Genomic DNA, 13,925 nt, shown 5'->3' on the forward strand with positions numbered 1-13,925 from the left:
GTAACAGCTTTTGCAAGGTGGGAACTAAAGGTAATAAGAGGAAAAAGTTACACAGAATGACATACAGTTTAAAATTCTACAGAGTTTGCTATGACTCATTTCTTTTCAGAACTGAACATGACAAACCACTGAGGCAAATGATTAGCACAAGGCTATTTTTAGAAGTTCTCCTGTTCAGAATTGAATGGCACAGATCAAACTACGCAAGCAGTTGCTTTTGGTAATGAGCGTACAGCCAGTTTTCATGGGAACATGTGAAATATTTGTTGCAGTGAAGCATTATCGTGCAAAAGCTCTACCTTTTGCTTTGATTTCCGTAAATTATTTCAGTGCCAGAATTTTTAGTCTTATGTGATTAAATAATTTGACATTTCTCCTCCTACGACGTGCATATAAACAACAGACAATCCTGCTCATCAGAAGCCCTATCCTAAAAGTTAACTATATGAAGATGAGTCAAGTTGCTTTCCACCCTTCTGAGCATTGCCTTTTAAAGCCACCTTTGCAGGTTTTCATTTGGTTTTGTTTGGTTCAAGGAAACAAGTTGATACAAATATGAATTGTAAACTCTCCTTCAAAGCTTGGAATTCTAATAGAGCCAAGAGTTGAAAAGAAGTCTGATCCCTGTATCTTTTATCCTTCCGTGATGACATTTTATGTGTATTTGGAAAGTTGATTGCTTCCTGGTGGAGAACTGTGTTGACAAGACCCTGAAAGTGTTGAAATCAGAGGTACTAAGCATCCAACAATGCCTTGCATTAAGAGATTAGCAAATAGCTAGTGATTATGGAAGTCTACCTGGCATCTTTCCAAGGGCTGTAGAAGCAAACTGAATACTCTCTACTAGACAAGTAATTCCAAGTAATTTGATCTCCTGGCTCTTTGTTTTAAAGATCTCTGTTGTACAGAATCCTCAGGACACAGGGATTCTCTACTAATAGATGTCTCTCACAGGAAACATTATTTGACCTGCTCATAGACTGCTCCATAAGGTATCAAACCCTCCTTTGTATCTCCTTCCACTCACCATCCCCACCTGAAAAAGCGTAATATTTCTAAATGAGCTTCCATGCTTTCAGATGTCTCTGTAATCTTTCAACATATAGAGACAGAATGTTGGTCATGTGAATAAAAAGACATTTGCCAGAACCTCCTCTGATTTCCTTTTGTGTTGTTACAGATACTCTTGATATATATCAGTTAATTTGTTTTTTTAAGATCTTGCCCCTGCACAGGCAGAGATATCCTTGACTAACAAGCAAATTCTTTTCATTTTTAGATTTGACTTATTCATTTTTTTTCATTATTCCATTATTTCTTTTATTGGTTCAAAAAAATATCAATAATTACATGACATTGTAATGCTACAAGCAGAAAACCTATGCAGGTATAGCACCAACAGTGGTATTATAATACTGTTTAGATATCCAGCAATAGAACTCTATGCAAGAAATAATCAGGGTCTCTGTGGTTAATACAGAAAGCTGCCTCAGAGCAAGTCAGGTCAATTGACCTTTGATCACAGATCTGTGACCGGTGCGTTTCCCAGAGTCTCTTGTAGAGGAAATTCCCATAGTTTACTAACGGATTTTAATTAATGGACATGTGAGAGGCTGAATTAATTTGTATCCCGCCTTTATTATTTTTCCTCCTCCTATGTTTCCCCCCACAACAACAAACTTATCAGGTGGGTTGAATTAAGTGGTCTTATGGACCATTAAGTGGACAGAGTCCCAAGTAAGGAGCATGGAGTCTCTCCAGGGGATGGGAAAGACCCTGGGTGGTCCATAGAAACCACACATCATTATCTCTGCTCAGGAGCTGAAAATCCTAACTGTCAAAATCTAAGCAGGATATTCAGCCCTGAACAGAGAGACATACATGAATGGCCTGCACCAGGGTTCCCAGCCCCTCTTCCTTTCAGGCACTCTTGTACTGTTTATCTTACCACACTGAGAACTGATCAGGGCAGAATATACCAGATCACCTATTCTTCAGGTTTCTGGAGCACAACCAAGACTTAGATGACCATAACTGAGCAGCAAAAATCCAGATAACCATTAAAGAGAAACAATGAGCTTCAGAAAGTTCTAATTTGCAGCTGTTGACTTGCTGCCATCCCTACTACTGTAACTCTAAGCTGGTAGCTCCTGTCCTGTGGAGGCACCCACACACACACACAAAATTGGCCAACACCAATTCTTGCTTTATCCCCTAATCATAGGATTGCCTAAAGTTCTCATTAAGCAACTATAGCACAAAAGCCCTGATTTACCTTAGTAACTAACATGATTCTAACAATAAAAGGCACAATATCCATGAATTCCATAAATTTGTTTTAAGAATTTTTTTTTTCATTTCTTCTCCCAAAATTTCCTGCTAATTTTTCAAAGGGGTGCCAAAATCCCAGTATTAAAGCACTATATACAATCTGAAGCAAATTATTTATCATTGTTATAGCTATTTATTTCAATTTATATTCATTCAATTTATACAGTCACCCATCTCACTTTTATGTGATTCTAGGTGGCTTAAAATAAAATCCGTAAAATACACAATATAGTGCAAAAATGAAGATAAAACATGTGGTTGCCAGACATTATTCAACTCATCATCCACACAGTCAAGAAATGGGCTTTATCCCACATTCAGGGCCCCAGGTTATTCTTCTGCATCTGATGCTCAGAATCAGTTAAAATGGCATCACTATGCACAAAAGAGAAATATTAGTTGCTTTAGGTTCAGAGGAAACCTCAAGCTTTTCAGAAGTACAAGAGTAAACTACAACAAACTAAAAGGGAGAGTGTTCAGAAATAGATTAGAGACAGCTGAGCAAGCTTAAGGGCCACAGAATTTTCACTGACAATTGTGGAGAGGAATCAGAAAACTAGGGAGGAAACAAGAAGGGAGCAAAGAGACTGCAATCTTCAATAGAACATTTTGTACTACAATATTTTGATATAGGTTGATACAGGTCTCATTTCTTGTCTTTTTACAATGCTATCTATTCTTTTCTTTCACAATGCCCTGTAAAATGCAGGTTTAAATGGACCTAGGGCCAAAGAGCTTCCAGTCTAAGCACTAGAGAATTCCTCAGTCAGAGATAGAGCAGGTACTGAGGAATTCAAGAAACTTACAAGATCAAAGAATTTTTCATTCAAACTCTTGCTAAATCTGAGGTCCAGCTGCTAAGCAAAAATCTTAACCTACCAAAAATACATATTGCTATGTGGTTGGGCATTTTTGTTGCCCACGTACTTTTCACCTATTACTTATTGTTCCTTCTTGTACTCTTCCTTTTGTAACTCATGTAAATTAGGAAAATATAGGCCCAGAGTACAATGAACCAAAAGTCAGTTACAACAACCCAATCCATGGTTCCAGACAAACCTATTTATTAAACACTTTCCTTGCTCAAAAGGAAAAAGAAGGCAGTTTGAAAACATAAGTAGTACAGCACAAAACATTAAAAGGTAATGTTGCTCCTTAAAAATCATATGCATGTCAATGGGAATTATGAAATTCTTACATATGTATCTTCCCTGGATTGGCGCTTAAGGTGCTGGATTAGGAGTAGAGACTCAAGTTCAAGTCTACCCTCAATATGGGAACTCACTTTGAACCAATCATTCTCTTTCAGCCAAACATATCTCACAGGGCTGTTATTGTGGAATATAAGCAGGAGGATACTGTATGTACACTGCCTTGGGATTCCGAATGAAAAGAAGACCGAAAATCAAATATATAGATGTATACTACTATGTTTATCTTTACCTCAATAAGTTCCATTCAACTGAGAGGGGGCGTTGGTTCTTACCTGATACGCTTCTTTTCATGGAGCTGTCGAGAGCGTCCAGGTTGGGAGGAGCTCCAGTCTCGGCTCTTACAGGCTGAGCTTGAAATTGAGGAACGCCCCTCACCGTCACGTGGTCCTCGGGCGCTCCCCAGGTTTTTGCGCAGACGAGAAGGAAGGTCCTGTTCTCATCACACTCAGGAAAAAGAAATATATTAGATTGCTCGGTCGAACAGCCAGGTTTCCCACCAGACGGCCTACGGGTGGGGCTGGACGCTCTTGACAGCTCCATGAAAAGAAGCGTATCAGGTAAGAACCAACGCCCCTTTTCCATTGAGCTGTCTCGAGCGTCCAGGTTGGGACATACCAAAGCTTGGCTAGTCCTGCGGGTGGGGCCCCATCTGGTATAGAATCTCTCCTGGGACCCTGAAGACCCGCTGGAAGGCATGCCCAACAGGAGGAACCCCTGGAGGTTGGAATGTCTCAACAAGGGGCCTAAAGAGGAGGTGGAGCTGTCCAGAAGGCAGTCCCGCCAAGGAGGCCAACAGATGTGCACTGGAACCGTGATTCAAGAGACTGGGAAGGTCGACCCGTGTTGGGAATTCCCCTGGGAGAACTCTGGGACAGAGAGGAGGAGGGGAGGAGGGGCCCCTCTGCTAGGATCAGGAAGGCCCCAGGAAACCAATTGCCTGGACGTAGCGAGTTCCCGAACAGCGGCCTGCCCCGGGGAGCCAGGTTCGGTTCCGCCCAATGGCGAGGCGGACGACTTTACTCAAGGGCCCAGCTGGCCGAGGGCTGCCTTGTCTGGGGATAAAAGTAGTAGTGAAGGCTAGAGATCTGTGCGAGGACCGGGAGCGCAAGGAGGGGCCCCAGCTAGCATTGGATGGGGGTAGATGTGTTGCCGACCAGTCGCCCAGGGCAGGGTGAGGGGGACAAGAGTGCTCCTGGGATAGGAGCCTGTTGCAGGCAGGGGTTAGAGGTCGGAGTAGAGATTGGCCTTCTCGCACTCCTTCCTCTCTCCTTTTTTTTTTTTTTAAAGCAAGCGCCTGGGGACGACTGCATTATCGGGAACAACGGAGCGAACCTCTCCCGGATCCCGGGAGGGCTTCCTGGAAGAGTTACCTCCGGACCCATCCGGCTCCGCTCGGTAGGGAGATCTGTAGGGAGAGGATCGGTAGTATCTGGAAAAGGAGGAGGAATGGGAAGAACCCTGGCGAGGAGAGGGAGAGGAACCTCTGAAGTCAGACCTCCTAGAGAGGGAAGGGAGGTACTTGCGCTTGTTCCGGGTCTCGGCCAGGAATGGGTCGAGAACCGGTCCAAATAACTTCCCCCAGAGATGGGGGCTGATGCTAGCTTAGTCTTGTTTTTAACGTCCGCTTGCCAGTGGCGGAGCCAAAGTAGACGGCGGGCGGTAACCTGGGACGAAATGGCCCTGGTGGAGAACTTTGCCGCCTGGAAGGTGGCGTCTGCGCAAACTCAGCCGCGGCCAGGATCTTGGCAATGTCCTGGTGCGCCTGAGATTGGCTGCGGGAACATGCTGCTTGAGCTGCTGGAGCCACTTGATGGAAGACCTGGTGAAAAAGACGCGGCAGTGGAGGCCCTGACTGCCCAGGCGTCAGAGAGGTGAGCGCGCACAGGGCCAGTTCAGCTCGCTTGTCCTCAGGCTGGAGAGCATCGAGTGAGTCGCTGGGAGTAGAGCGGGAAGCCAGGCCTACCACGGGCTCGTCCATGGGGAGGGGATCGAGCAGGGTGGAGAACTGCGGTTCCAGGTTAAAAAACCGCTTGTCCTGGGCGTTGGGGAGGGGGCCCCGAGGAGGCCAGCTGCCTAGAGACCATGTCTGAGAATATGGGCGGGACAGGGATCACCTCAGTTTCCACCACGGGCTGAGAGAAGAGAGAGTTGGGAGGAACCCCTGCCGCCGCTGGTGGGGGAGGGGGTTCAGGCCCGAGGTAGTCCTGGCTTTGAACAGGAGGGACCTAAATAGGTGCGGTTTAAAGAGCCCTAAAAACGCGGGCTGGCCTGGAGAGAGGCCCTCGTCCTCCGACATGTCCCCCTCTAGGGGGCCTGTTCCCGAAAAGAGTTCGCTGCCTATGAGAGACCCCATGTCAAGGTCCTGCTCGTCCCCAAAGAGGGAAGGGTCCCCGGGTTCTTGGGCCTCCATCCCCTCCATCTCCAAAGGTAAGGTTAAGTCCCCTTGGGGAGTTGCCTGACCAAGCGAGGCCGCTGATCCTAGGGCCTCGGGGGCCGCAGGCCGAGGAGCCAGACCGGCCAGCTGCTGCATCTGTTGCGCTACCCTTTGCCGGATGGCCAGTTCCATAGCCTGCATTAGGTTTTCGGGTATTTCCGCCATGGGGGGTGGGTGAGACTCCTCCGGGCGCAGTTCTACAGCAGTGGTGGGCAAGGTGACCTCAGGGGCCTGTCCAGGCTGTGGGGAAGAAGCAGAAGCAGGAGAGGAGGGGAGAGGAAGATGGGTGGAGGTTGATGGAGCGGAAGGGTCCCGGGGCACAGAGCTTGACTCATGAGAGCGTCTGTCAATTTCCCTTTCGAGGGCCCTGTGTCGCCTGAGGGCATCCCTTTGGGAAGCTTTGGATGGTTCCTGTGCCTGTTTGCGCAGGTGGTGGGATTTAGCCTTGGCCTTCAGAGAAGTGCCACGAGAGGTATTGTCGTCTGCCATCTGGAGAGGAGAGAATGCTGAACGACCGGAGCAAGAGAAAAACAGCCTGTTTGCCACGAGGCTGAGCAAAAAACTGGGGAGCGCCCGAGGACCACGTGACGGTGAGGGGCGTTCCTCAATTTCAAGCTCAGCCTGTAAGAGCCGAGACTGGAGCTCCTCCCAACCTGGACGCTCGAGACAGCTCAATGGAAAAGGACTGGATTATAACAATTCACTAAGACAAACCTAAACAAGCCATGTTATGACTTACTCTGTTATGTGAATCTAGGTTCTGAGAAATTATGCATAACAAATAAACAGAACATGTAAATTCCAATAACTTTTGAATTCTGATCTTCATTTAAAACCGAAAGGTTCTTCCTCTTAAATTTTATATTAGAACTTAAGATATTTATATCTGGTTTATTACTTCATTATATCAAGGTTTTTCTGAACAAAGTTTATTTAATAAACCATAATTAGCTGAATGTGCAAAACATATTACACTGAAACCAATAAATATTATCGCTTAGCATGATTTGGGAACTCAGTCTTCATCTCTAAGTGTCAATTCTCTACTTACTAAAAAGCTAGTGATATTTACAGTAAGTGGAAAGATCCATCCATATGAAAGATTTCAAATTTAAGCTCATGTCTTATTGCTTATTGACTATATCCTGTTGAATATTTAGTAAACAACATTTCCTTTAATCCAAAAACCTGCCATTTAGAGTAGGTGATACAGGACTGTTATGTTCCAATGGTGTAATATATGGCAGAATCATTAATTTTGGGGCCACAAACAATCTAGGTTAAAAAAAAGTCAGTAATTTTCATAAGCTTCATAATTTTCTGTAATGCTACTGAGAATGAGTTTAGTAACTGAAAGGAAAAATTACTTGGGAGGATGAGGAAACTGGTAAATTTAAATAGGAAGAGACTTTTAGAGTGGTAGATGCAAAAGGAACTAAACTTTTAATACTGTAGCTATATGAAGATACCCTGGGAGTAAAATTAGGCCAGTTTTGGGAGTGGTCTTATGCTAGAAAGGAAAGTAATGCCCCCTTCCAGATCTATAACAGCATGTTCCGTAACCTTTAAACATCTGCAAAGCAATTTATCTTTAAATAAAGTTATTAAATTCCACATAATATAAAAATCAGCAAGAGTAAGCAATATGTAAGCTTCAATGTTAGAAAATATTCTTAGAATTCTTAGAACAAATTATCTTAGAATGTGGAACACTGCAAACAGCACCTTTGATCACAAATATGCATGGATAAGTCTGCAATCTCAGAATCTGAGGTTGCAAATCTTCCAAAATTCGACACTCTCCACAATCTTGATATGTACAATTAGATGGGGAAAAAAACCTCAGAAAGCAACTTTTTTTCTTTGGAAACTTTCAACAAAATTTAACAGGAACATTTTGAAATAGATACCACCTCCTAGAAATTTGCTCCGCACATTTTTCCACCAAAGTAGAAAGCATATTCTCTTGTTCTTCCAAATTGCCTTTCTTGTTTATTTATATGTCACTATTTATTTATTAAATGTGTACAATATACTGCCCAAATGCTTAACAATATAGAAAAAAATTGGTCTTGTTTTAGTCCCACCTTTACTGTAGAAGTCTAGTGTTCTTAATTCTCAGGGTCAGCTTGATCCATTGCGAAGAACAAAAACATGGTTATTTATTAAACAACTAGCATTGGGGAACATGAAGAGCCACCTACCTGAGAAAGAAGTTTGTTATCATCCTCTAGCAGTTTGACTTTTGTTTCAAGTTGTCTGATGTAGTTGGAAGATGAATCTTTAAAGAAGAAAGAGGGGGGGGGTAGAGATTAATCTTCAGAAGAGATGATACTTTAAAATCAGGCAAGATAGCTTCACTGCTAGACTTAAGATTTTCTCATGAAAAAAAAAAAAAAACTAAAAAGAAAGGAACAGAAAAACACAGGGAAGTGAAAAAGCCTACCATAACCCGAAGTCTGCATTTGCCACAGAAGAGTAGAAAAAGTAAGGGGCTGGCCCGCATCGCTTTGGCCTGGTCTACCCAATGTGAAGAGGAAACATGCCAGCAGTTTGGGGAGTTGGCCACATCCACCCAGTTGGGCATGTCTACCTGACACCCCTCCCAAGGTCAACCACAACCCTGAGGTGCCCCTTAATGAAATTGAGTTTGACACCCCTGTTCTAATACTAGAGAATCTTGTAGATAGAGGATATCTTTTAAGATGTCTCTTTGTTGACATCTCTACTGTACAAGAATTTCAGTACACTCCTTCCAACTCTGTTTGGTCTTTTCTGAATCAATTACTATCTGGTTCAATGGTTTCCTTTAGCATATCAGTTTGTAGTTGGAACCTCCTTCTGGGTTCAGAGATCTTTTGGAAGACTGCTTGTTTTTCTTTTCTGTTTCTATGTTCAATGTTGTTACATTTATTGTATTATTGTTTTTTGCCTCTTTCTGATAATTTTAATTCTTATATTAAATTTATTTCAGTGATTTGTGGCAGAGGGGAGGGAATTAAACATTGACTTATTTTTTGTTTTTCTTGGAAAGTTTTATTGTTTGTTCTGACACCCAATTTGGTTTTTTCTATTTCTTCCTTTTTCTTGAGTTCTTTTAAACCCATCCAATTTATTTGATTCATTCCACATTTTTTGGTTCCCAAACAATAAGGTAGAGGACCGCAAAGTGATTCCTGATGTTCTCCTTGAAAATGGTAGGTATATGCTTAAAAGCATATCATGTTTTTTTTCTTCCACTTTAGCTTAATTAGCTTAATCTAGAAATCATTGGATTGGCTGAAATTGATAAGGCAGTTTCCTGCTTCATTTCAGTTTCCTAGACAGTATAATTATCCTTTCCCCCTTAATATTTCCAACTTCAGAATTCCAGCCTCCAACTACAAGCAGCTTACTTTGCTTGCATATTCTGTCGATTTCAATCTTAATTTGAAGATAAAATTCCTTCAGTATCAGTCTTTAGAGCAGAAATCTAGATAATTGTCATATTATTCTGAATTCTAATTGATATTATTATCATTGGTTGCATTCTAGTAAAGTACAGTTCTTGTTATAGTCTTCCTAGTTATGAAGCCATTTTAGAACCTCTTTTGTTTTGTGCATCAAATTTTGCATTATTTGAAAGATTGCTTTTAGCAATAACAATATTGGTTTTATTCAGTTCTGTATTTATTCTGAATGACTTTTGCTATGCTCAGTAAATATCTATTTTATCAGATATTTTAACCAGCTATCTATAAATTTAAAAAAGAATAGCCATATTCACCATGAAAAATATATACCCCAAATCATATTTTTTAAAAATTATACACACGCTTTTAAGAAAACAGAACATTTCCTATTTTTTTAAATACTAAAATCATTGCTTACTGATAACTACAAGAACATTTTCCATCCGCATTTATTGATGTACCAAAATATTTATAGCTGCCAATTAAGCAAAGAACAGCTTAGCAGCTCCAATAATGGAAACTACAAGTTACACTCAATCAAACCGCTGCCTTGAGACCTTAATTTTCATTTAAATGAAAGAACTATTTAGATCTTTGCATTCCCTCCCATACAAAACATTCGTTGTGACATTCAATTTCACTTAGGCATGTTGTATCAGTATACTATGGCAGGAAAGGAAAACTGAATGAATTATGCTACTGCCAATGCAAATTGCCTGGGGAAAAAAAAGTAACCTGGTGCCCTTTATCTGCTTCTCTTCAAGATTAATCTCCAACATCTTGTCAGCATTGTTCATCTGCTACAAATGGTGAATGGATAAAATGGGTGGGAGGGAGGGAGGGAGGGAGGGAATTCTACAATAAAAAAAAACCCTTGATGTCTACAATCACAGTGTCCTCATTCACACACTGGACAGAGCCATAGTTAATTTCATCACTATTTCATAAGTAAACCATAATTGGCTTCGTTCACATAACACTGCCAACTCAGGTTACAGATTTCAAACAATTAAGCCAAGTTAGTTCTAGATCCAGCACATAAGCAGTCCTCACCTAATGGCCATTCATTCAGTGACTGTTCAAAATTACAAAAGCAATGAAAAAATGGTTGGTTATGAATGGTTCTCAAAGCTGCATTGCAGCACTCCCACAGTCACATTATCAAAATTTGCACACTTGGCATCCAGCATTGATGGTATTACCTAGTCAGGTAATTAAATGTCTGCAAGCAAACAACCAAACTCAGAGAGCATCAAGGGCTCCACTGATGCAAATTATGATAAGCATTAATTGTAACACAAAGAAGCATTTGGAATGATAATTATGAGGCTATGATAAAAAAAACTAATTGTGGCTTATTATTGTGAATTTACTCTGAATTATTATAATGTAAAGGTCTAAAAGGGTACAGTTTGCATTAATCTATCCCATTCATTTTTTCCCATAGGCAAAAGAGACTGAAACAAGTCCAGAACAATGAGATAACATTTGGAAGCAGCTCGGCAGACATCTGATTAATTTACTGGAGTATAAGATGAAGGTAGGTGGTTTTAAGCTTCCTGTAGAGTTGATTTCCTGGTCTTGTCTTCTTAAGTGAAGCTGGGGGTATGACTCAATTCACATGTAACTGGACTGGACTGAAAACAAGCCAAGAACATTGTCTCCATAAAGAGTTTATATTCAAGTAGTAGGTTGGTAACCACAGAGTTTACAAGAACAATAGAGGTACATATATATGAAATGGCACCCAGGAAATCAAGCTGGCTGTCAGAGGAGAAATGGAATACTTGTCCCTAACTCAGCTTAGAAAGCAACACATTTCACAGAAATGCAGAGCATGGAACACTCCATCCTTTTTCAAGCCCCCAGGAGGCCACTAAATAGTTTGCAGTCTAATAGCTTTTGTGAGTTTATTTACAAGCTTGGAGGAAACAAATACAATATCAATACTAATGAAAAGAAATACATAGTAGAAATAAGGGGGAAATATGTAGAAAGAACAGTGTATACCACAATTTACTCCTGTGTCTTGCCACAGAGCAATCATTTTTTGGAAGCCAAATTGAAAAATCATTATAAATTCTGAAAGAGTTTTATTTCTGGCAGAAAATTTTTGGTGATAAGTTCAAACCTGGTTTCCTTTCACATTTCTTTGATCTCATTAATTACATGTTTTTACGTTTATTTGTACAGGGTTGTTGTTGCTGTTGTTGTTGTTTGCTTCTTCAGGTCAATATTGACTCCTAGCAACTGCCTGGAGAAGTCCCTGCAGTTTTCTTGGCAAGATTTCAGAAGTGGTCTGCACTGCCTTCTTCCTAGGGTTGAGAGAAAATGAGGTGGTCCAAAGTCACCCAGTTGGCTTCGTGCCTAAGGCAAGACTAGAATGCAGAGTCTCCCAGTTTCTAGCCTGGTGCCTTAACTAGTACACCAAACTGGCTCTCATTTATTCAGCTTACAAAGATCAAAATCATTCAGGCAATGGTATCCCCTGTAGCATTGTATGGAAATGAACGTTGGAAAGCAGCAGAACAGAAACTATTGATATTTTTGAACTTTGGTATTGGAGAAGAGAGGGACGCGGTAGCGCAGTGGCTAAGACGCTGAGTTGTCAATCAGAAAGGTGGGCAGTTTGGCAGCTCGAATCCCTAGCGCTGTGTTAAGGAGTGAGCTCCTGTTACTTGTCCTAGCTTCTACCAACCTAGCAGTTCAAAAGCATGTAAAAATGCAAGTAGAAAAATAGGGACCACTTTGGTGGGAAGGAAACAGCATTCCGTGTGCCTTTGCCGTTTAGTCATGCTGGCCACATGACCACGGAGACGTCTTCGGGACAGTGCTGGCTCTTTGGCTTTGTAACGGAGATGAGTATCGGCCCCTAGAGCAGAAAATGACTAGCACTTATGTGCGAGGGGAACTTTTGCCTTTATCTATTGGAGAAGATGTCTGGGCATAGTCAAGAAAACAAATAAATGAATCACAGAGCAAATTTACTCAGAGTTTTCACTTGCGGCACAAATAATAAGTCAAATAATAATAATAAGAAGAAGAAGAGGAGGAGGAGGAGGAGGAGGAGGAGGAGGAGGAGGAGGAGGAGGAGGAGGAGGAGGAAGAAAGGTGGAAGAAAAGAGAAGAGGATGATCAACAGCAAAATGAATGGATTCAATGAGAATAGGGTGCATTTCTGGAACAGCCAGATTGGGAATAAATTAAAATAAATGAATTTAAATGACTGTCTATCAGTAATATATAGAATATCCATAGCCAATATTACAGGATGTTTTGAAAGCTTCAGAGAACTGCTATGACCTATAACACTAATTCTGTGCTTAATTACTGTCATAAGTTGAAGACAAAAGCTACACAGGTAGATTTTGATTTAAGATTATTCAGTCAGTGACTGAATGAAAAGTAATTTACAACCGGTCCTCACATTAATGATGACTGCAGCACCCCCAAAGTCATGAGAACATGATTCAGGTGTTTGGCAACCAGCATCTATTTATGATGGTTGCGGCTTCTGAGGACATGTAGTCTATGGAGTAAGGGTTATTTGTTTAATGCTGGTAGTGATTTACTGAATGACCATGGCAAATAAGATTGTAAAATTGGGTATGGTCACGTAATGATTCATTAAATGATCATATCATTTATTGATGGAAACTCCAGTCCCAATTGTGGTTGTAATTGGAGGACAATCTCTGTACATGCTTTCCTTTGTTTATCTCCTCTCCTTATTTTGTCAACTTTTTGTTATTATGGTATTAATGTATTTCATAGAAAACAGCCAGCAGCTGTCTTTATTGTTAAAGAATCCTTTTTCTCGTTTCTGTTTTTTAAAGAATTGGTAGACTTTAGGAATTGATAAGTCCCATAATCCCCTAGCATTGCTCGCTGTAGCTGAAACTGCTGGCTACTACTGGCTTATTGGCTAGATCAGTGGTGGGATTCAAAAAAATTTACTACCGGTTCTGTAGGTGTGGCTTAGTGGGAGTGGCAGGGGAAGGATACTGTAAAATCTCCAGTCAGAGGTGGTATTTGCCAGTTTTCCAAGCTACTCAAAATTTCCACTACCGGTTCTCCAGAACTGGTCAGAACTTGCTGAATACCACCTCTGGGCTAGATGGTAGGGGAGGAACCATTTTCACACCTATAAGATATTTTATGTGATCACATAGAGCACAGGAACTTGGAAGTTATATTTACACACTGAAAAGCAAAATATAAAAACTACTGCTGCTGTTCCTAGCTGCTGGCTTAGAAAATCCTTGGCTATTGTTTTTATTTCCCTAGCCTGAGCATCTGGAAAGCTAATGTCTGCTTGTGGGATTGGGATTAAACTCATTAAAGTTTCTTTGTAATTATCATAAATGTACTCAGATTTTAAAATATTCCATCTGTCATGGTGTATAATTTGACGTTATTTTTACTTTTTTTTCAGCTAACAAGTTATTTCCTTATTATTACTGTAGGTAAAGCAAAGGGTTATAAATTGTAGTA

At 41.2% G+C, this 13,925-nt stretch overlaps 1 protein-coding gene and 1 long non-coding RNA gene across 3 annotated transcripts in view; one reads left to right on the forward strand and one right to left on the reverse strand.

Moving 5' to 3' along the window:
• Nucleotides 1-13,925, reverse strand: part of CCDC85C (coiled-coil domain containing 85C) — a 167,663-nt gene that overhangs the window by 47,659 nt on the left and 106,079 nt on the right. For both annotated transcript variants that reach the window (XM_026716994.2, XM_026716995.2), the window contains exon 3: nucleotides 8,184-8,260. In XM_026716994.2, coding sequence (XP_026572779.1) covers nucleotides 8,184-8,260 — 77 coding nt within the window. The remainder of the gene's footprint in view (nucleotides 1-8,183; nucleotides 8,261-13,925) is intronic.
• On the forward strand, nucleotides 4-11,786 carry LOC148128264 (uncharacterized). The gene is made up of 3 exons (XR_015741152.1): nucleotides 4-30; nucleotides 10,879-10,971; nucleotides 11,661-11,786. It is a non-coding gene; the product is annotated as an uncharacterized LOC148128264 (long non-coding RNA).

This window comes from Pseudonaja textilis, chromosome 1, assembly GCF_049901715.1.
Source record: "Pseudonaja textilis isolate UNSWEBS1 chromosome 1, rPseTex1.2, whole genome shotgun sequence".
Taxonomy (NCBI): Eukaryota; Metazoa; Chordata; class Lepidosauria; order Squamata; family Elapidae; genus Pseudonaja; species Pseudonaja textilis.